The sequence below is a fragment of the Colletotrichum tamarilloi genome (assembly GCF_030869305.1).
Source record: "Colletotrichum tamarilloi strain Tom-12 chromosome Unknown Scaffold_107.1, whole genome shotgun sequence".
NCBI classification, from domain to species: Eukaryota; Fungi; Ascomycota; class Sordariomycetes; order Glomerellales; family Glomerellaceae; genus Colletotrichum; species Colletotrichum tamarilloi.
Genome location: NW_026849490.1, coordinates 31,832 through 53,029, shown reverse-complemented (window position 1 = coordinate 53,029; position 21,198 = coordinate 31,832). Strand labels below are relative to the sequence as shown.

At 55.1% G+C, this 21,198-nt stretch overlaps 7 protein-coding genes across 7 annotated transcripts; 4 read left to right on the top strand and 3 right to left on the bottom strand.

Moving 5' to 3' along the window:
• Window positions 1-218: 218 nt before the first annotated feature.
• CTAM01_13878 (uncharacterized protein) lies at window positions 219-3,381 on the bottom strand (the record flags this gene model as incomplete). Its single annotated transcript, XM_060529880.1, has 5 exons — window positions 219-745; window positions 804-1,138; window positions 1,195-1,520; window positions 1,581-3,151; window positions 3,213-3,381. 5 exons carry the CDS (start codon window positions 3,379-3,381, stop codon window positions 219-221), a joined length of 2,928 nt encoding a protein of 975 aa, XP_060375539.1.
• A 947-nt stretch (window positions 3,382-4,328) lies between these two features.
• CTAM01_13877 (uncharacterized protein) lies at window positions 4,329-6,875 on the bottom strand (the record flags this gene model as incomplete). Its single annotated transcript, XM_060529879.1, has 2 exons — window positions 4,329-6,211; window positions 6,290-6,875. The coding sequence occupies 2 exons, from the start codon at window positions 6,873-6,875 to the stop codon at window positions 4,329-4,331; spliced, it is 2,469 nt and encodes an 822-aa protein (XP_060375538.1).
• A 435-nt stretch (window positions 6,876-7,310) lies between these two features.
• On the top strand, window positions 7,311-8,346 carry CTAM01_13876 (ATP-dependent Clp protease proteolytic subunit; the record flags this gene model as incomplete). The annotated part of the gene is made up of 5 exons (XM_060529878.1): window positions 7,311-7,478; window positions 7,535-7,553; window positions 7,615-7,640; window positions 7,697-7,838; window positions 7,910-8,346. The coding sequence occupies 5 exons, from the start codon at window positions 7,311-7,313 to the stop codon at window positions 8,344-8,346; spliced, it is 792 nt and encodes a 263-aa protein (XP_060375537.1).
• Window positions 8,347-9,283: 937 nt separating this feature from the next.
• CTAM01_13875 (dihydroxy-acid dehydratase) lies at window positions 9,284-11,143 on the top strand (the record flags this gene model as incomplete). The annotated part of the gene is made up of 2 exons (XM_060529877.1): window positions 9,284-9,360; window positions 9,418-11,143. 2 exons carry the CDS (start codon window positions 9,284-9,286, stop codon window positions 11,141-11,143), a joined length of 1,803 nt encoding a protein of 600 aa, XP_060375536.1.
• Window positions 11,144-11,804: 661 nt separating this feature from the next.
• CTAM01_13874 (acyltransferase) lies at window positions 11,805-12,864 on the bottom strand (the record flags this gene model as incomplete). The annotated part of the gene is made up of 2 exons (XM_060529876.1): window positions 11,805-12,775; window positions 12,834-12,864. 2 exons carry the CDS (start codon window positions 12,862-12,864, stop codon window positions 11,805-11,807), a joined length of 1,002 nt encoding a protein of 333 aa, XP_060375535.1.
• Window positions 12,865-13,989: 1,125 nt separating this feature from the next.
• CTAM01_13873 (kinesin motor domain-containing protein) lies at window positions 13,990-17,870 on the top strand (the record flags this gene model as incomplete). The annotated part of the gene is made up of 7 exons (XM_060529875.1): window positions 13,990-14,010; window positions 14,142-14,340; window positions 14,410-14,561; window positions 14,646-15,080; window positions 15,140-16,022; window positions 16,082-17,760; window positions 17,823-17,870. 7 exons carry the CDS (start codon window positions 13,990-13,992, stop codon window positions 17,868-17,870), a joined length of 3,417 nt encoding a protein of 1,138 aa, XP_060375534.1.
• An 888-nt stretch (window positions 17,871-18,758) lies between these two features.
• Window positions 18,759-19,793, top strand: CTAM01_13872 (uncharacterized protein; the record flags this gene model as incomplete). The annotated part of the gene is made up of 1 exon (XM_060529874.1): window positions 18,759-19,793. One exon carries the CDS (start codon window positions 18,759-18,761, stop codon window positions 19,791-19,793), a length of 1,035 nt encoding a protein of 344 aa, XP_060375533.1.
• Between the last annotated feature and the right edge of the window lie 1,405 nt (window positions 19,794-21,198).

Here is a 21,198-nt window from a genome sequence, read left to right as displayed (position 1 = left end):
TGCCCCCCGTTATGCTACCGTAGATCCGCTACTGAATAGCTTGAATAGCGTTGCGAGAATGAGGCGAAGTATAGCCTCGATGCTCCCATGTAGCAGGATAGAAAATGCGACGACGCCGCATCGCAAGTGGAAGCAAAACAGAAAGGCAAAAAGCAGAATCCCCGTGAAATTAAATCCCCCAAACTCATTCTCAAACTCCCCATTCAGATGCCGATTCATCAAGCCGGCTCCGACTTGATGCCATCTGGGAGCAATGCCTTCTTCTCGTCCTCCGAAAGCATGGGCATCTCCTTGACGTCCTCGAGGGCCTCTCTCTTAATTATCACCTGACTCTCCTCCTCAATAGTACCATCAGTCTCATCAGCCTCGTTGGGCGCCGCTTCTTCGAAGTCGTCCAGAGGAAGCGCACCGGGAAGGCAGATGAAGACTTTGGCCCATTCAGACCGCCAAGTGGCAATGACGGTGGAAAGCGTCTGCTGAGTTACATTGCTCATCCTCGTCGAAGGTTGCGTCTTAGTCTTCTTCGCGCAAAGACCCTTCGCAATGCGGTTCAGCTCAGCCTTGATGAGCGTACCACAGCCATGCTGGGGATGTTTCCAAAGATGCGAGATGTCTGCAGAGACTTTCCTGATGTCTGCTGTGAGGTCTTTCTCCAAGTCGTTGCGTACCGTCTCGAACATGGTGAAGCCGACATCGTCTGCGTGCTTGATTACGTCCTCTATCTGCTTCGCCATCAACCCCTTGCCTGCTTCAATGTCAGTCGCGATTCTTTTCAATGAGAGTTGCATTGTCATATGACATACCAGTGTGCTTGATCGCCGCCTCGAAACCTGGCTTCATCATCAACGCCAAAGACCTCTGTACAGGCTCTCTCTTCGCTCTCGATGATGCCTGGAATTGCGTGACGCGCTCACGCACATCTGCCACATACTTCTCGACGAGGTGATCCAGCTTGAAGGCGCTAGCCTTCACCAGCTCTCGGAACGAGTCTGGGAGCGAATCGTTGTCGTCAAGCTCCTTTAGCCATGCAGCAAGGGTTCTAAGACCCGCTCCTCGGATCTTCCCTTTCAATGTCGGGATTCGACGAGTGAATTCATAGGCCCATTGATCAAAATGGCCTTGCCAGAAAGCATGAGACCTGCTGGATTGTCAACACATATCACCTGGCGACATAAACATTGGGGAGAGTCTTACACGTCCTCAATCCAGAAGATAGTAGACTTTGGCTGTCCGGTCTTTGCACGACGAATGAAAGGACCACCATTTCTCCTGACGCAAGCTCGGTAAGTAGACCAAAAGGTCTTCTCGTGTCGTGAAGATGCAGCAACATTTGCTCTGGGATTCTTCTTTTCCCACCCCTTCACTGCTCGGTTAAACAGGTCGACGGTTCGCTCGAGCTCTGGCTGATCTTTTGCTTTAGATTGTCTAGCAAGATGGGTCCTCTTCAAAGAGAGTTTCCGTAATGGCTGCATGGCTGCGAGATTTTTCTGAATTGTGGTGCGAACTCTAGAATTCATAGACTTCGTATGTAGAAGATTAGCACTGACATGAAACTCAAACTCAAACGTTTATGAACTTACCTCGTTCAGGTTATTGCAGAGAATGGCCATGTTGCTCTCCAATTCGATCTTCTGATCGCTAGAGAGTCTTGGATACGCTGCATGATGGTCATTCTGGTTCCATCCATCCACAGCATCAAAGAGGACCTGCATATGGTGAATGTCTCCATCTACCCACTCTTCCCGGTACGGGAGAGAAACTTGGTGTAGCCAGTCTTCCAAGTCCGGGATGCCAGTAGAGTGTCGGTCGGGGAATCCATCAGAGTGGCTTGTCTTGTCTCTCAACCTCAAAGCCTGAAAAGCTCTGCTGCTGACAGGGAAGACTGAAGGCAAAGTATCAGCTAATGCTGACGCGCGCGACTTCTTGTTCTTGTTTCTGGTGGATAAGAGGTTATCCGTCACCCTTTGCTTCAATATCTTATTTCGCTCCACAATGCACTTCTGCCTGCGAAGCGACTTGAGTGTTCCCGTGCTGAGATGGGACAGATCATAGTCTGGTCCATCACTGTCCATTCTTTGTCTCACGGCGCTTCGACCCTGTACGTCGTCAGCACGAGGACGCTTCTCACCTGCTGAACAACTCATATCCACGGCATTGCCGTAGATGGTATCGTCTCCGCTTTCTGCTTCTTCATCATCGTCATCTCCACCGCGTCTGTTTATCTCATCGCAAATTGCCAGTATTTCTGGGGTGGGAAACTCGCTCTCCGCAGCCAAGTCATCAATGTCATCTGTCTTGGTTATGGCAACGCAAAGAGAATCACCCTTGAGCATGTTATCCATGTCCAGGAACATAGTCTCTCGCTCCGAGAGGACAAGGTCAGCCGCTGCTCTGTTGTCAGCGGCCCTCGTTGCGGGTGTCACAACGATCCTCTTCTCAAGACGGTAGAGATAACTGCGTGCGATTTGGGCGCGGGATTCCAGAGCATCCATCACACCAGGCAAATCGACGAGCTTTACGCCGTGTCTGAGTATATCAGCTTTCAGGAAAACTTCCACTTGCTCAACTAGAGGCCAATATTTTGTGGCCGATGCCACATCTTTCGAACTGGAGACGTAGGGCTTCAGCATGGCCAAGAATTCTTTCCTCCTGACGGCTTTGACGAGCTTGAAAGTGTTCGTCGCCCGATCGCCTCGTCCGCTTCTAAAAATGTCAGCAAAGGCAGACGAATTCGCAATGATCTGTGCTGGAGATGACTTTCTGATTGCCTCTAGACTGAGCCTCGACCAGTTGGCGACATTTCTCATCTGCCGTTGTGCTTGAGCACGTCGTTCTTCGTATTCTTGATCTGGGTGCTCTCCCTGGGTGTGGCTGGTCTCCTCCAGGTCACTCAACTCGTACTTGAGTGCATCCAGTTCTGCTTCGACTGTCTCGTAAGACTTGAACGTGATATGAGCACGGAAGTTCTTGCCATTGGAGACGTCATCATTCCACCCGAAGATGCAAACGGCTGCCGTGCAGGCTTCTGAGCTGCTGGTTGGCACGATGTTGCACCCGAGAAGTGCGTTGATGAGGGAGCTCTTCCCCAGACCAGTTTCACCTATGACACCGACAAGGATCTCTCGGGACTTCGGTGCCTCGTTCAGAAGATCTGATAATATGTGAGCAAAGCCTGAAGAGAAATGAATCTCGATAAAGCCCGGAATACTCACTCAAACTAGCAACCCACTCTTGCAGACCTTGTTGGGTCCTTCCAATCGCATCTGCATGAAGGGCAGGCTTGGCGATTTCCAACTGTGATACACCCAGCGCCCTAGCCTCTTCTTTCTTCGCGACTCTCGGACCAATGCCGGAAAGAACTGTCCCATGTACATTTGCCATGATGGGAAAGATAGTTAGGAGGTTGCGTGAGTGTAGGAAGGTAGTCTCATAGGACTGGCACTGCGCGAGTGGCGTTGTAGCTGAATAGAAAGGAGATCGAAATGAAATTGATAGCCTGGTATGATTAGACTTGTATCGGGATAGATAGATGAATGAAGTGAATGAGGCTGATAGTTGGCAGTGTGAATTTGTGGAAGTACTAGAGTGTGGAAGTGTGGAAGCGTGGAGGTGTGGAGGTGTGATGGGGAAGTGAGAAAGAGTCGAAGCTGAGGAAGCCAGGGAAAGATAGGTTCAAATATGAGAGAGGGCGGAGGCCCAGACGGAAGCGAGAGCAGGAAGGACTGACTTCCGAAGGCAGGTGCTCAAAATTCGGATTGGTTGATGGTTGAGAAGGAGCCCGCCAGACTTGAGAGAGTTGTGGATGTGAAGTAAAAGATGAAGGATGTAAGAGAGAAAGTTAGGCTACAAGGAAGCCGTGGAGTTTTGCGGTATGATAAATCCTGCAGGAGGGAAAAATCATGTAGCACTTCATGAAGCAGAAATCTGAGACTACAACCTCATGAGTGGTTGAAGTCAGCGGCAATGAGGATTGCTCCTATGTCAGGCCAATTTGACCTCTGAATACCCTCAAGGTCACTCGTTTCGTTGAAACGGCTCAAAGGACTGTCAATATAAGTGTGTCATCACCTGACTGACGAATATGTTTGATTATAATGCTGATTGGGGTATTTCTTATCCTTCGAGACGTTACCAAAGCGTCTCCCTTCTTGGGTATATGGCTCCATCTTCAGGTCCTCAACTTTCATCACGCCTTCTAACATAGGAAGGATGTATCCCTTCCCTTCGCTCCTGCAGTGTACATAGATTCTGATATGACCATCCGCTCCTTCCGTCTTACCCAAGGTTCCTAATTGCCCGGATGGGAAAGAGAATTGCTCCGTGCAAGTCTACCAGCGCGGCTTGACTGATCTCACCTTTGGCTTCTTGACTTCTGCTTTGGGTTCCGATGCTCCTTTGACATCGGCCTTGGGTGTAGTCTCGGCTGTCGTAGCGACACGCTGAGGCTTAGATCCGCCTTCAACTTCGGCCAAAGGTGAAGTCAAACCGGCCTTGTTAACGATCTTGGCGGGGGCTACCGACTTGACGGCAGAATTGCCCCGAGAGCCAGATCCAGAATCGACCTTAGATGTCGCCATGAGCTGGGCAGTGAAGTCGGCTGCAGTCATGGGCGTGGCTACATCTTTGGCTGAGCGCCTAGGTGTGGCTTTCGCTTTGGCTTTGATTGTGGGCCATTTAGGGGCTTCAGCCTTCCTGTCGACTTTGATCGCAGGTATGGGCTTGATGGCGGCGCTGTTCCAAGCACTGGGTGAGGACACGGCTCGTGGTATCGCCGTGAGCTGAGCAGTGAAGTCGGCCGAGCTCGTGGGCGCCGCTGTAGACCTTGGCATGGTTGTACTGCTGCTCCCAAACCCGACTCCGCGTTCTGCCCCGACCTCTGCCGTCTTATCCCTGGGTTCATCGAAGCCTTGCATCTCCCGCTGGATTCTCTCCTGGATAATTCTCGCCCGCTCAGCTTTGGCCCGTATATACCCCTCCCTCGCCTCCTCCTCCAGCCTGAATTGCTCCTGTACAAGCTCCTCCTGGCGCTCCTCCTCCCTCCTCTTCCTATCGAGCCTCCTCTTCTCCGCAGATACCTCGGCGACCTTTTCCGCGGATGGATACTCGGCCATATACGCCTGCAGCTTCCACAGGTAAAGCTGTAGCGGAATCGACCGCTTCTTCTTGACGACGAAGAGCGAGCGCTCGCGGAACACGGGTATCTCCCGCAGCTTCGCGAGGTACTTTGGCCCCATGAGCCGCCCGATGTCGTAGATGGGCAGACTTTTTTCGTACTTTGCGTCCGGGACGTCGTAGGTCGCAAACGGCTTTACCTTCCCCTTCTTCATCCACTCATCCCAGCGACTCTCCCCCGTGGGGATATTGGCCTCGTCATACCACAGCAAACAGCTCCGCTTCTGTGCGTCGTGGACATCTTCCCACGTCTCGAGGGGCTGGATGCACGAGCTACGCCCTTCGCCCGCCTCGACGTGCCAAGTGACGTACTTCATGATATTCTTGCGCAGGTTCTCTAGAACAAAGTCGCCCATGTCCTGGCGCCAGACGAGGCGTTTGGGGATATCCGAGTTCATGACTTTTGGGTTCCTGCCGAGGAGGGTCCGCCAGCCGTCGCCGAAGGGAGTTTTGCCGCGTTTGCCTGCCATGGAGTCGATGACGGGTTTGCGGGAGACGACGTAGGCGGAGGGGGACTTGAGGAGGAGCTGGTCTGTTTCTTTTTGTTTTACGAGGGGGTCCTCGGGGAGTTGTTTTCGGGGGGTAGTATAATTTGATGCGGCTTTGAAGCTGTTCTTCTCCTTTTTGTCGTTCTTCTCGGATCCGATTACGTTTGTGAAATGCTGCTCAAAGTCGTCTACTGCAGTGTCAAGGGTCTGGCGCTCTTTTTCGCTCTGCTTTTTGGATTCGTCCTCCCCTTTGAAAGCTTTCCTCGATTCGCCCTTCACTTCATTGAGCTCTTTAGAATCGTCCTTCCCCTGTTTAATAGCACCATTTCCCACATCGGCAAGCTTTTCTGACCGATTCTCCAGATCATCAAACTGTCTAAGCTCCTCTGCCATGGCGTCTCTATGTGTCCACGATACTTCAACGTCGCCTGGTATAAACCAGTGCCCCTGGGTGTCCGGATTCGTAACGGCCTTGAAGTTTTGAAGAAAGTATTTCGGCAGAGACGTCCCCGTAACGGGGCAGAATCGGACAGGCGAGGCGAGAGCATGTACTGCAAGAGGTCCGTAACATCAGCATTCCGCTTCCTCGGAGTCCTCATACAAATAGGAGGGGGATTCCCGCTACTGACCGTACGGGTTCTGTTCCAACTTGACGCGGAACCTGCCCCCGTTGGGCAACTTGTTCATGACAATGAGCCTTGGGCTCCGCGTCTTCTTGTCTTTGCCCATCCTAATCTTATACTTGTGTTTCCTCGGTGCCGCCCCAGACGAAGACAAAGAATAATCCCGGACCTTGTCGCTCTTGGATTTCGGTCTGGGCTTGGGCGTCCGGTACCTCGTGCGTACATCCATCCACACGGGGTCCATGACGGGCGAGATGGGCAGATCGCCGGCCGAGGTCCTGACTTTCTTGTTCTCCTTGTCGATCCGTACATCCTTTGCAATTTTGTCGTGGCCTAGGACCTCTTGGATTCTCTTGGTGAAGTGCGCCTGTCTTTCCTCTGCCCTGCGCTTCGGCGCATCTCGTATCGCTTGTGCTTTTGCTCCTTTCTTCGATATTGGCGGTATTGGCGGTGCCCTACCCGCTGCCTTGGCTTCTCTTTCTCTTATGTACTTCTTGGACAGGAAAACGGGCCCCGGTCTGGCCGGGGGGGTTGTGCCATAGCTTCTGTGAGAAGTTCGGGGCACTCGTCGAATGCCTGGGAATGGCTTCATCGCGGTCGAGGGGGAGACCCCCGAAGGAGAGAGCGATTGTCGCAAAGTGTCGCCAGTGTGGTCGTTTGGTCCCGCTTGGCCAGATAGGAGAGGGACTGCCGGCTGCAATGGGTGTGCAACAGATCGGACGTTGGCAAATCGCCCAGAGACTTGAAGATTCGGAAGGGATCCCCGGAGTGGCGGCCCAGCTCAGGAATACGGCACAGACGAAAAAAAGAGCTTTACGCGCCTCGGGGCAATTTTTAGACGAGGACGCGTGGGGGAAGCTCGGAGCTCGGGGGCGCGCACAGGGGCCAACCAGCTTTCCCAGCGGACGTCACACCTCTCCCGCCAGTGCTTGTTGCCGTCGATTGCCGCTTTTTCGCATTCTTTCTACTTCGTTCCTCTTTGACACTGCAACACCACACATGCGCCATTGCTTTCGCACCCTCCGCCATGAACTGTCAAAGAACATTATTCCGAGCCCTGAGGGCTGTCCCGCGGCGGCAGCACGTCAGGGCCTTTTCAAACTTCCCATTGCCGGGCTTCCCTCCCGTCGTAGGAGGCGGTAGCAGCAGGCCACCTGTTGGAAACATCCCTCTGCCTTACATCACCGAGGTTTCGGTTCGTCTACCCATGGCTATTTGAAGATACTTTGGTCGCGAAAGCTAATTGATTAGTCGAATGGTTGGAGGACATGTTAGTACACCGCGACTGCTACTGCAATTGTGCGGTTTCCCCTCGCTGACCACGCAGGTAGACGACATCTTTTCCAAGCTGCTTCAGGTACGATTCTATAGACCCTTCGAGATGTCGCGCGCATCAAGCTGACACATGCATAGGAACGCATTGTCTGCCTCAATGGCGCGATCGACGATACCGTTTCCGCATCGATAGTAGCACAGCTCCTGTGGCTCGAGTCCGATAGCCCCGACAAGGCGATTACCATGTACATCAACTCTCCAGGAGGCTCAGTATCATCAGGTTCGACAGACACCCCGATGCACAGTCAGAGATACAAGGGAAAGAAGACAATGCTGACGAAGAGATAAAAGGGCTGGCCATCTACGACACAATGACATACATCAAATCACCAGTATCAACAGTCTGCCTCGGCGCGGCCTCCTCCATGGCAGCGCTGCTGCTGACGGGAGGCGAGGCGGGCAAGAGATACGCCCTGCCGCACAGCTCCGTCATGATCCACCAGCCGCTGGGCGGGACGCAGGGCCAGGCGTCGGACATTCTCATCTACGCGAACCAGATCCAGCGCATCCGCAAGCAGATTAACGAGATCATGAAGCGGCACATTAACAAGTCGTTTGGGCACGACAAGTACAGCCTGGAGGAGATTCACGACCTGATGGAGCGCGATAACTACCTGTCGGCGGAGGAGGCCAAGAGCATGGGCGTGATTGACGAGATTCTGACACGGAGGGAGGAGAAGGATCTCAAGGAGAAGGATTCGACGGAGGAGCACAAGACGAAGCCCTAAGTCCGTAAGGATTGTGGCCGACTGATATCCAGAGCTGATTTGTAACACCATTTCTATCCGTAGTGAAGCTACCTGGGTGTAATGGAGCTGAGCTGCGATTGTAGGAGAGGAATATGGAGGCAGCACGCGCGTTGCCGGGTAGCCGCGACCCACTTTCGGCGGGATCGGTGTAGAAAAGCGGGCCTCGTCCGGGACCGGAAGCATTCCGGGCTTATCGGAAATAACCATGAGGTAATCGGATGAGGTAAAGCTGGGATCGATGCCATCACACCTTGATGCTTCTCAGAGCTTGGAACATCTTCATTAGCAAAGACTATAGACTCTAGGGAAGTTCAGTTGACGATGAAATGCTTGAATTTGTGTTGTATTCGACCTCTGTTGGTGGTGTGGTTACAGTCGCACACCGTGGCTGACCTTGCTGACCTTGCACCCGACGCCGGTGGCTCACCTCGAGCTGTGCAGCAGAACGCAGCCAAATGGCACCAAACCTGGGGGGAACGGAGCGTCGGAACCACAGCTGCGGCCAATTAGCGACGAGGTATTTCAATGCGGGGAGCGCTCGGCGGGGAGCTCCAGAAATTTTAGGAGCCGACATCGCCCCAAATTGTTTCCCCCCCTGTGGTTTTGGCTCTGGCTCTGGCTGCTAGCGGCTGCTCCAAAAAAACCATCAACGTCTCTTTGCTCGCCGTGTCCCTGTGACTGTCCCTGTGATCTCGGGTCTTTCTTCCACCGCACCTCTTTTTTCCTCTTCTTCGTGACTCACCTGGCATCAATATAAAAGAGGAAAAGAATCGAGGAAACAGATTCGAAAAAGGAGATCAATTGGGAACTCAATTGAACAACACTCTCTTACACACGCCTCATCTTTCCTTTCCCTTCCCTTCACCCCCTTCCGCTGCGCGTCTCCTGGGGCTTGCCCGGTGATACCCTCGACGAAATGCTCTCCAGGTCCATCGCCCGCCAGTCACAAGCTCTCAGAGCTGCGACAAGGCGTCCTGCCTTTGCCAGCCATGCGTAAGAAACCCCCAATGGACCAGCAATGGCAAATAGCTAACGTCAGTATCTCTACAGACGTCTCCTCTCCTCCACCGCGCCCCGACGCGCCGACGAGAAGCTGAACAAGGTCTCGGCCAACATCACCCAGCCCAAATCCCAGGGCGCCTCCCAGGCCATGCTGTACGCCACCGGCCTGTCCGAGGACGACATGAACAAGGCCCAGGTCGGCATCTCGTCCGTCTGGTACGAGGGCAACCCCTGCAACATGCACCTGCTCGACCTCTCCAACCTCGTCCGCAAGTCCGTCAAGGACGCCGGCCTCATCCCCTACCAGTTCAACACCATTGGTGTCTCGGACGGCATCTCCATGGGCACAAAGGGCATGCGCTACTCCCTCCAGTCCCGCGAGATCATCGCCGACTCCATCGAGACCGTCATGAACGGCCAGTGGTACGACGGAAACATCTCCCTGCCCGGCTGCGACAAGAACATGCCCGGCGTCGCCATCGCCATGGGCCGCGTCAACCGCCCCAGCATCATGGTCTACGGCGGCACCATCAAGCCCGGCTGCAGCAAGAGCGGCGAGTCCATTGATATCGTTTCCGCTTTCCAGGCCTACGGCCAGTACATCACCGGCGAGATCACGGAGGAGGAACGCTTCGACATCATCCGCAACGCCTGCCCCGGCTCCGGCGCCTGCGGTGGCATGTACACCGCGAACACAATGGCCACCGCCATCGAGACGCTCGGCCTGACGATGCCGCACAGCTCCAGCAGCCCCGCCGAGGATCCCGCCAAGAAGGCCGAGTGCGAGAACATTGGCTCTGCTATCAAGAACCTCCTCAAGGAGGACATTCGCCCGCGCGATATCATGACCCGCCAGGCCTTTGAGAACGCCATGGTCGTCGTCAATATCCTCGGAGGCAGCACCAACGCCGTCCTCCACCTGCTCGCCATCGCCGACTCCGTCGGCATCAAGCTCACCGTCGACGACTTCCAGGCCGTCTCGGACCGCACGCCCTTCCTGGCTGACCTGAAGCCTTCTGGAAAGTACGTCATGGCCGACATGCACCGCATCGGCGGCACCCCCGGCCTGCTCAAGTTCCTCCTCAAGGAAGGTCTCATCGACGGCTCCGGCATCACCGTCACCGGTAAGACGATGAAGGAGAACGTCGCCAGCACGCCCGACTTCCCCGAGGACCAGCCCATCATCCGCCCCTTCAGCAACCCCATCAAGCCGACGGGCCACATCCAGATCCTGCGCGGCCAGCTCGCGCCCGGCGGCTCCGTGGGCAAGATCACCGGCAAGGAGGGCCTCGTCTTCACGGGCAAGGCGCGCGTGTTCGACGAGGAGGACGGCTTCATCGCCGCCCTGGAGCGCGGCGAGATCAAGCAGGGCGAGAAGACGGTCGTCATCATCCGCTACGAAGGGCCCAAGGGCGGCCCCGGCATGCCCGAGATGCTGAAGCCTAGCTCCGCCATCATGGGCGCCGGGCTGGGCAAGGACGTGGCGCTGTTGACGGACGGACGGTTCTCTGGCGGCTCGCACGGGTTCCTGATTGGGCATATCGTGCCTGAGGCGATGGAGGGCGGGCCAATTGGGTTGGTGCAGGACGGGGACGAGATCACGATTGACGCGGAGAAGAGGGTGATTGATACGGATGTGTCGGATGAGGTGATGGCGGAGCGGAGGGCCAAGTGGACGGCGCCGCCGCCCAAGTATACCAAGGGTACGCTGAAGAAGTATTCTGCTCTTGTGAGCGATGCTAGCTCTGGATGTGTCACGGACGGCAAGATCTGAGCTTTTCTGTCTGTGGGATAGAGAGCAGCGAGAAGAAAAAGGAGAGGGAGAGAAGGAGGAGGAAGGATTCTCCTTATTTTTGGTCAATTTTCTTTTTGGCGGAATTCAAAAAGGGAGCGGCGGGGTTTGTTTCCTCATTTTTTTCTGCTAGAGGTTTCTTCTACACTGTTATACCATCTTCTTGTACGGCTTCGGAAAAGGTAGTCCCCCAAAATCGGAGTTTTGTTTACATGGTTTACCAAATTGCATGAAGAAGAGGTGGTTCGCTGCTGTATAGTTGGCCAGGAGTGTTGATATAAAAAGAAGGCAGAAGATTGTTCAACGCGAATGTCAATACTCGTGGTATACGTAAGAAACACTACAAAACGTCCACACCTGGATTACGTTTACACGTTTACACGACGGCTTCCCTTAACGGATGCTCGCCCATGCCGCTTTTTTTTTTCGTTCTGCCCTTGCTTCTTGCCTCTCCAAACGATTCCTGGAAAGCATTGGCACGACAAGCGCCTCCGAAGCTCCTAGCTATGCAATAACACATATACCTCGCGGGGCAAAACGTAACAACGTAAAATGCACGACGGCCGCCAGCTTGCCAAACTACCGTTCGATTCCCCTTCTGCGCTTTGCTTGGGAACTAGTCGGAGGCTTCGGGGTCGCTTGCTCACTTGCGCCCGTTCCACGCCTCGATAAAGGCAGCCTTATCCCGTAACGTCAGCCCGACGCGCTTATTCCGACACAGCCTGGCCAGCGCCTCCCCAACCTTATCCAGCACGCGTTGTTCCTCGATCGAGAGCGGCGGCGCATCGCCGCCTCCGGCCCCGATTCTGCGCTGCGCGGTGTTCTCCCCAGAAGCAGCGGAGGACGAGACGCCGTTGGTCTGGGCGGCGGAGGAGTTGAGGATGCTCTCGGCGACGCGGACGCGGATGCAGGTCGTCGGGCGGGAGAGCAGGTCCCAGAGGAACTTGGCCCAGCGGCCGGGGATCGGGGTCGTCACGTCGGCGGGGGTGTAGCGGATGCTGACGGGGAAGATGTGGACTTCCGGGCTGACGGCGAGGAGGGAGGGCGTGAAGGGGAGGACGCCTTTTCCGTTGGTGGTGCCTCCTTCGGGGAAGACGGCGACGACGCGGTCCGGGTAGCGGGCGACGAGGGCGGCGAGGTCGGTGAGCTTTCGGGTTGCTGGCGGTGGTGCGAAGCGGACGGGGGAGAGGGCGTAGAAGACGGCGCGGAGGAGGGAGATTTGTTCTACGGATCTGGTGTTTGGGTAGGAGATTGTGAAGACGGGGTCGAAGATTGCGGCGAGGTAGACGGCGTCGATGGGGGATGTGAAGTTTGCGGCGATGACGGAGCCCGGGTGGGGGAAGCGCTGCGGGGGTTGGTCGGCGAGGGTGCCGCGGCGGACGCCGTCGAGCTGGAGGTCGACCCACCAGATGCCGGGGATGCCCATCATGCCCCAGAGGAGGACTTTGCGGACGGCGACGGGGAGGAAGGGGCATAGATGCTGGAGGAAGAGGAAGTAGGTTGCTGCGTAGGTCAGGAAGAGGGGGAGGCGGATGAAGAAGAGGAAGGTGTGGAAGATTGAGGAGAGGGGAGAGAGGGCTGTTTTGACGGGGATGAAGGGCGAGATGCCCGAACCTGTTGGATGTTAGTCTGTAGAACAGTGAAGGTATCGTGATCAGCGGGTTGTCTTTACCTTTGTCGCGGAACTGGCTGAACTTCTCCATTGTGGGAGATGTGGTGGGAGGTGTGACGGTGGGATGAAATGGTCGTATAAGTGCAAGATGACGGGGAGGGGTGGAGCGTAAGGTAAGGTAAGGTAGAGGCGGGTTGGTCACCGCGACATGAGGCTCCGGATCGCAACGGTCGTGGTGTTTTTTTTTTTTTTTGTTTAGATGGACCTTGGCGTACCAAGGGCGGATCGACGCAAGGACGTTGAGAAGAACGAACAGACAGACCAGAGAAGGAGGGGAAAGCTGAAGAACAGAAGATGGAGTGAGACTCGGCAAAGCTGCTCTCGTGTCACGCAACTCAATGTTCCTCTGTGGTTCTCCCAGCACCGAGTTTCCCGGTCCGTTGGGAAAGGAGCAGCGAGACAACGAAATCTCAGATGCGACGTGAGCTGGCGAATGAGCTTCCCAACGTCATGGTGCGGCGGACGGCCAGCAGTGACATGTGAAATTTAAAGAATAAAAAGAAATAAAACCAAAAAAAAAAAAAGGGAACCACCACGTTGCGTTGCGCCAGAGGTGGCTGCAGGATGGGGATGCAGTGGCACGCAGTGGTAAGACGCGCGACCGCTTACCAAATCAGGACAGCTGCACTTGATTCTGCTGAGGTAAGCTGGCCTCCGGCGAAGCTTCGGATATTCTCATGAAAGCAAGCCTCAGGCAGCAAGACATGGAGTGCCGATCCAGATACAGCCACAGTGATTACCTAAGGTAAGGTACTGCCTGGTGTCGGCGTCCCATGTCCGTCTTATGTCAGCGTTGCACAATTCCCGTTGCCCCGGGCAGCCGTCCCCACCCCCGGCTGTCACAAGTTGTGTGCGATTGTGGCAGCGCCTCGACTGTGTACACAATTCACAGTAAACACTCAGACCCTGGTGATGCACCTCTCCACCAGTCACGATTGACAACCCACACCCCTCCCCATACTGCAATCATAGCTGTGGGCTCTCTCTTTTTTTGAGCCATTCCCGCTGCTGCTGCTGCTGCTACTGCTGCTCCTTGCCGCATGCCTGCTCCAACTTCACAACGTCTTCTCCTACCGCGTCCAGAACCGGAGCGCTGCTCCTCGTGTCCCACATCATCATACCCGTTGTCGCTCGTCGCGTAGACAGCATCCTCAACATGGACACTGCGGAGAATACGGTATGTCTTGCATTCACATCCAGATCCGGGACATGAAGCTTTGGCGATGTCGCAAAGCTGCAATGAACCAGAGCAGCGACAGAGCAGAGCCACGATGGACCATACGCAGCTAACAACACACCACTTCACAGCAGCATCACTTCCGATCCTCCGTCATGCGACCTCACAGCAACCTCCCGCGACCAGGCGCCTTCACCTCTGGCCTCTCCGAAATGAACGAAGCGCAAAGCAACGCGCGCGCGCACCCGTCCATGATACCGCCGCCGGGCGCATCCAAGATTGGCTCCCTCAACAGCGCCATGAACCTGAAGAGGGAGGTCCCCAAGCCAGGTTGGTCTTATTACCCTCCCGGTTTGCGCTGGGATGACTGGTTGCGGCTGCTGACAGTGCCTTCTACAGCTGAGCATTCGGCTACCAAGCACCACAAGACCCTCGCCGAGAGGGCAGGCGAATACCCGACCAAGCCATCCTCGGCGGCGGCAGGCGCGGGTGCTTCTGGCATCGCCAGGGCCCCTTCTGTCAGGCGGGTGCCCGGGTCGACATTGGCAGAGGTAGGTTCCCCAGTTTCGTTGCCTTGCGTTGCCCATGTGTGAATCGTCCACTTCGCACCTCATCCCGAACAACCGACGTCGAAGCGTCCCGTCTCCTTGGACATGGCCCCCGAGTCGACTACGGCCTCCAGCATCGTTCTCCGGCTTGACGGTCTTCGGACGATCCTTTGGATAGCGGTGCACCTATTTCGCTCTATACGGCATATCTGGCGGGCTGTCATCCAGGCCGCTTCTCGATCATTCCTCTGGCAAAGGCTGCTTGCGTCCTTCCCGCTTCCCTGGCACAAAAACACCCTCCGCCGACCACGCTCTCGGCCTCAAAACGGTCCTTCAGTACCTACACCAACATATATGCGAAGCGTCTCCGGTAGACTCCAATTGTGGCTGGGATTGCAAAGCGACGGCGACAACACACGTAGCTGCATTCGACTACTCCTAGACGCCGAGGTCCAAGACGCCGAATGCTACCAGGCCATGGAATGCGACGACGAGACGGACGACAGGGATGAGCTGTGTTGTGTACCGCCCAATGCTCGCTCACTACAACCACATGTAGTTTACATGCTGACTCGCAGCAGCTCAAAAACCCAGATAATATCAGACCTCGAATTGGGACGACGACATCACGATACAATCAGAACAGCAGCTTCTCCGCGAGCGTCGGCCCCCGAGGCCATGAACGTGCAAAATCCTCCCTTGCTCACTCAAAGTCGGTACACGGACAGTCCCGGACCCGAAACACCAATCCGCATACGAGACCGCGCACGGCATACGGTCATCGATCTGAGGAAGAGTTTGATGGACCAATGGAACAACAGCATGGTACGGCTCTGCATTCCCAGCGACTGAACTTTCTGCGACCCCTTGAATTTCAGCCTAGCAAGGCTAGACATGCCAGTCACACGTCCCAAATGCATTCGCACAGAGAAGTTTCTCTTAGCAGTCGGTTTGGCGCACTATCCATCAAGGACGACGCCAGTACGACAAGCTCAGCTCAAGATGAAGATCAAGTGGTTTTCAGCCAATATGGAGGAGACACTAGCGTCAGTTCAATCTCGACCATGGCGAGCATCGCGCCAGTGGACAATGCCACCATGCGCGCGCCATCACGCAGGGCCCTCACGAAACCGCCAGATCTGTCGCCCAAGAAGAGGCAGGCCAGTCGCATGACCGATCCTGTCACGCCTTCGCCAGATTCTAAGCGATCGAGGGCATTGATGGAAAGACTCGAAGAAACAATCATTGCCATCAAGGACTCGAGATCCCCAGCTAGATCCCCTTCTCCTTCTAGACTTCATTTTCTCACAAAAGATTCTAACTTGACCCAATTCGTAGGCTGGGATGTCGAGGGCAGGGTTGCCGAGCTTGACTCGCAGTTTAAGCAGGTGAAGGAGTCAATGACTGTCATGCTCTCTGACAAGGAGTTGATGGACGAGCGAGTGGAGATGTACAAGAAGAGAAGTGAGTAGTAGTTCGGACGACGAGCTACCTTAGCGCGGACTGAACTAATCGGCTGGCAGTATCTGAACTCGAAGCGGAACGAGACAAACTCGAAGACCGCAATGGGAATTTCCAAAATGAAATCAACAACATGCGCGAACAGATGCAAAAACTGACAATTGAATCCGAGACGGAAAAACGCAGTCACAAGTATGAGCTCGAGGACGAAGCCCGGAAGCACCGCCACGAGCTGGACGAACTGCGACGCGAGCTCAAGGATGAGACACAACGAGCGGAGAAGAGTCACCGCGAGGCTTTGGATGCTCTTGAGCGACATTTCAAAGCCGAGATTGAGGAAGAGCGTCACCAGAAGTCTAGGGAGGTGCAAGATTTACGAACGCGGCTCGGCCATGAGCAGCAAGATCTCAACGCCATCCTTCAAAAGAAGGACAGAGAAGTGTCGGAAATGAGAGGCACAGTGGAGACGCTCAAGGGAGATTTGGACCGCGAGCAAAGTCTCAAAAAGGGACTCGAAGCCAGCATTTCGGAACTCTCTGCCTCCAACGTCACCCTCGAGGCCAAGATCAACTCGCTCAAGTCTCATGTCGAGTTTCTCGAGTCGGATAGTAAGGCTCAGTCAGACTCCTTCTCCAACATGGAAGCCAGATTGCAGGAAGCGCTCAAGGCGGCCCAAGTGGCCGAGGAGAAGCTTATCAAGGAGGAGACGGAACGCCGCGTCCTCTTCAACAAGTACCAGGAGCTCAAGGGCAATATCCGCGTCATGTGCAGAGTCCGTCCTGTACTCAGCTCGTCAGAGGGTACGCCGGCCAAGGTCACCTTCCCCGACGAGAAGACATCTGCCGAGATTGCATTGCAGACGCAGGAAGTCAACAGTTTCGGCGACGTGTCGAACAAGAACATCAACTTTGAGTTTGACAGGGTGTTCGACCCGTCGGCCCAGAACCAAGATGTGTTTGACGAGATTTCGCAGCTCGTGCAAAGCGCGCTCGACGGTTACAACGTGTGCATCTTTTGCTACGGCCAGACGGGATCTGGCAAGACGCACACCATGTCTTCTGCAGACGGCATGATTCCTCGCGCGACGCACATGATTTACGACACGGTTACCAAGTTGAAGGAGAAGCAGTGGACCTACAAGATGGAGGGCTCCTTTATTGAGGTGTACAACGAGGAGCTCAACGACTTGTTGACGCCCAACAGCCGCGAGTCGGACGGCAGGGTGCGCAAGCTCGAGATCCGACACGACGATGCCCGCAAGCAGACGGCAGTGCTCAACTGCAAGACTGTGTCTCTTGATTCGGCGGATACGGTGGAGGTGATGCTCGCTGAGGCGCAGAACAACCGGTCAGTGGCGGCTACCAAGGCCAACGAGCGGTCGTCGCGTTCGCACAGCGTCTTCATCCTCAAGCTGTCTGGTTACAACTCGGCAACGGGAGAGCGGTGCGAAGGCACACTGAACCTGGTGGATCTTGCGGGCTCCGAGCGGCTCAAACACTCGCAGGCCGAGGGCGCCAGGATGAGGGAGACACAGAACATCAACAAGTCTCTGTCGTGTCTCGGCGATGTGATTGAGGCGCTCGGCAAGAAGAGCGGGCACATCCCCTATCGCAACTCCAAGTTGACGCATCTGCTCCAGTACTCCCTTGGGGGTAACAGCAAGACGCTCATGTTTGTGATGGTCAGCCCGTTGGAGGCGCATCTGAAGGAGACGGTGACGAGTTTGCGTTTTGCTACCAAAGTGAGTTTAATGCGGCTGCGAATACCCATCTTGTATGAGAGAAACATGCTAACGCGAAGCAGGTTCATAATACCCATATTGGCTCAGCCAAGGCTACGAAGAAGGCGTAGTAGACCGGCCGGATGGCTGATGAAGGCGTTCTTGGATCAGAGTCACGGTAACCGGGCCCGGCGTTGGAGGATTTATTGCGTGGTTGACGGGGCATTGTTGAAGCTGTATATCCTAGAAATACGTATGAGTACGATTTCGACATACAATTAAAAGCCCAAGGGCACTTTGTACACACTCAATTGGAGTACGAGAGTGATTATGTGAAGCAATTGGGAGATGGCATCCATTCATCACCTCATGATAGAGATGCCAGCCGTGGGGAACTTAGGCGCTGAGGTAAGGCATTATGGCCTGAAGGTCCCTTCCTTCCAGGGATTGCCGACTTTCTTTGGCACGCGTCAGGCGCGTCTCCCCGCTGCAACTGCCCGGCCGGACCTAACCTCCCCTGCCTGTGCCAATGCTCCAACCCCACCATCCATTACCTCACAAGCTCGCCCGCCCGACAACAACTTCCCGGCTTCCATTCCCTTTTCCGACGTGGAAGGTCGATAGACGCCGGCCGAACCAACAACGACGTGAGATACAAAAGGGGCTGCCGACGCCCGTTATCCATTGTTCGATAACTTTGTCGCCTGTGTTGCATTACAAGCAACGTTGTTTCGCGCAAACATTCTTTCTGACAATCAGTCTCTACAATCCATCATTTGTGTGCATCTGTCCAAAGCTGTCGAAGTAGCCTGACAACACTTGACTCCAACTTTTGTCGTCAGCCATTGCCCGATTTCACGGAGTCGAGCGCGATTTCCGTCTTCTCTTTTCTAGCGCAGCTTCCATCATCGAGCATCTGTGACGGAAGCCTGTCAACGACATTAACCACCGCGAGTGACCCCGAAAACGAGAGAGAAGAAACGACCCACGCCCAGCCGGCCGACGCCTCCAGATTCGAAATGAACGGCATCTCGAAAACCAAGAAGGGTCTGGGCGACTCTATCTGGGCCGCCCGAGGCAAAGCCCAACCTTTGTACAGATACCAGTCAAACCAGTACCATTCCTCCATCATCACACCCGCCACACCGAGACCCCCGTCCCCGGTCAAGAACGGCGCCTACCGACCCGCCACGGCTACCTCCACGTCCGGGACGGCTACGCCCAACAGCCACGACAGCGGGAATACAAACACGAACGCAACCTCCTCTCACGCACCTCGGCCGAGCGGCGGCCTCTCGGCGCAGCAGGAGTTCAAGCGGTACATCCAAATCGTCCGCCGGCTGAAGTGGAAGCTGCCGTACCTGAGCCACGGGTACCACCACGCCATAGCACGGCCTGAATCCCCGCTGTACGGGGGTGAGACGGACGCCGAGGAGGCGGAGCTCATGTTCAAGCTCGACTTTTACGAGTATTACATGTTGCTGGAGCGGGCGTTGGTGCATTTGATGGGCGTGTTTGGGATTACCATTTCGCGGGACGGGTGGGTCACCACGACATCAACGACGAGGCAGGGGAACGGGACGCAGCAGGCGACGCATACGTATCATCAGAACGTGATTGCGGCGCTGGAGAAGGAGGATAATCCGCTTCACGAGGCGTTGGGGAGCGGAGAGGTTGTGTTCCAGTTGTTGAGGGCCAAGGAGCTGCGGAACCGGTGGAAGTATGCCGAGGACCCGGCGGACCCGGACGGTAACGGGAGCGGGAACGGGGGCGCGGGGAGGGGGGCCGTGGCGGGTGGGAGGAGCAGCATGGCGGCGAGGGAGAGGGCTGGGACGGCGCCGTTGGAGAGCTATGACCTGGACAGGATTTTTAGGTACATCTTTGCCGGGTTTGATGCTGGGTATGCGGTTGCGGAGCAGTGGGTGCAGGCGGAGATGGGGGCTGGTAGTGGTGGTGGTGGTGCTGGCGGTGGTGGTGTAGGTGGAGGGGTTGTTGAGATGGAGGAGGATGAGTTTGATTTCATGGTTGAGGCTATGGATTGGGAGGCTGTTTAGTGAGCTGATGGTTTCTGGGACTGGATGGTTCTTGTTGGAGGCGATGTTGTGGGTGTTGGTGTTGGTCCCGTGATGGAGAGGAAAGGTACTGCTTCTCTACATTGTTAGATTATGGGTTGACGGGAGACGTTGGACCGGAGTGATGGGGTGGTTGCGAGAGACTGAATGGTGGCATAGCTTGCATTATTAGACGATACCCCTTTTCCTTTAGGTTTATTAAAGTATACGATTTCAAGAGCTTTACGTCTTGACTCAGTCCTTTCTTCTTCTTGTTTATTATATTTCGGACACGGTCTACGCCTGCCAATGATTTGATATTCAGTATCTGATGACGGGCCACCACTCAGAGCAAGATGAACTTGAGATTGATAGCGAACATTCAAGGACCGGATGATGGGCGATTGGTGATGATGATTGTAGTTCTCCCACTCGGGAACTCTAGCCACGCGGCGCGCGGGGGCGAACGTGTGTAGATGAAGGGGAGAGATGGTTCATTGGTTCATTGGTTTGGTTGTTGGTAGGAACGGGTGGTATCGCGGCCATCTGGGTAAATGCGAGTTGAAGATCAATGAGGAGAGAAGATGAGGACAAAAAGGGGAGGGAACCGTTGGATTGTTGGCTCAAATCCCGGCGCAGGTGGAAAGTCTCTTTTTCTGTATTGCCGGTAGGGACGGGTGGGATATAAGGCAGTAATGAAAAGGAATCCCAAAGTTTCCAGAACGCGAACGGAGTAGAATGAAGCATGGAGATGAGGTTGGGCGAGAGAACCGAGGAATACGAGCCTCTGTCTTCTTTCGCATCTCGTTTCTTCCCCTTACAGTCAGTTTCTAGTGTACGAGTAGTCTTCCGTAGATCAGATGATACCTGGGAGTAGGAGTAGAAAAGACCCATCTCGAAAAGCTCCGTGACCGAAGTATTCCCAACCGATGCATCAACAAGCTTCTACCTTCACCAAGGCGGTGAACCGTGAACGACGTATGGGTAGTTACATGCGCCCCGCCTCGCCTCGTTCAACTCGTTTACAAGTGCGAATACGCGAGCAGAGCTGGCTCAAGCTCCCAAGCGTGCCTGGGATGGCATCTCCAAACGGCAAACGGGATATGCACGTCTGCAGCAAAACATGCCAACCGACCTGCCCCGTACCCCTGCCTGCCCCCCGTCGCGCCCCTCAACGTTTGGAAAGTTTCACCTTCGGCTAAGGCATCTGCCGTGCGCCGCCTGCCACTAGCGGCTGATCCGGCGGGGGGGCTTCTGGAGACATGTCTTGGTGATTCCGGCCTTTGAGTTGGTACGGAGTACAGGTGAGCTCTCACGTTCTCAAGAGTCAAGCACCGAGGCGAAGAGGTGTGTTTCTTCCCGGTGCATGTTCTGAAGCTACTGCGGTATTCGAAAGTACAATACTAGT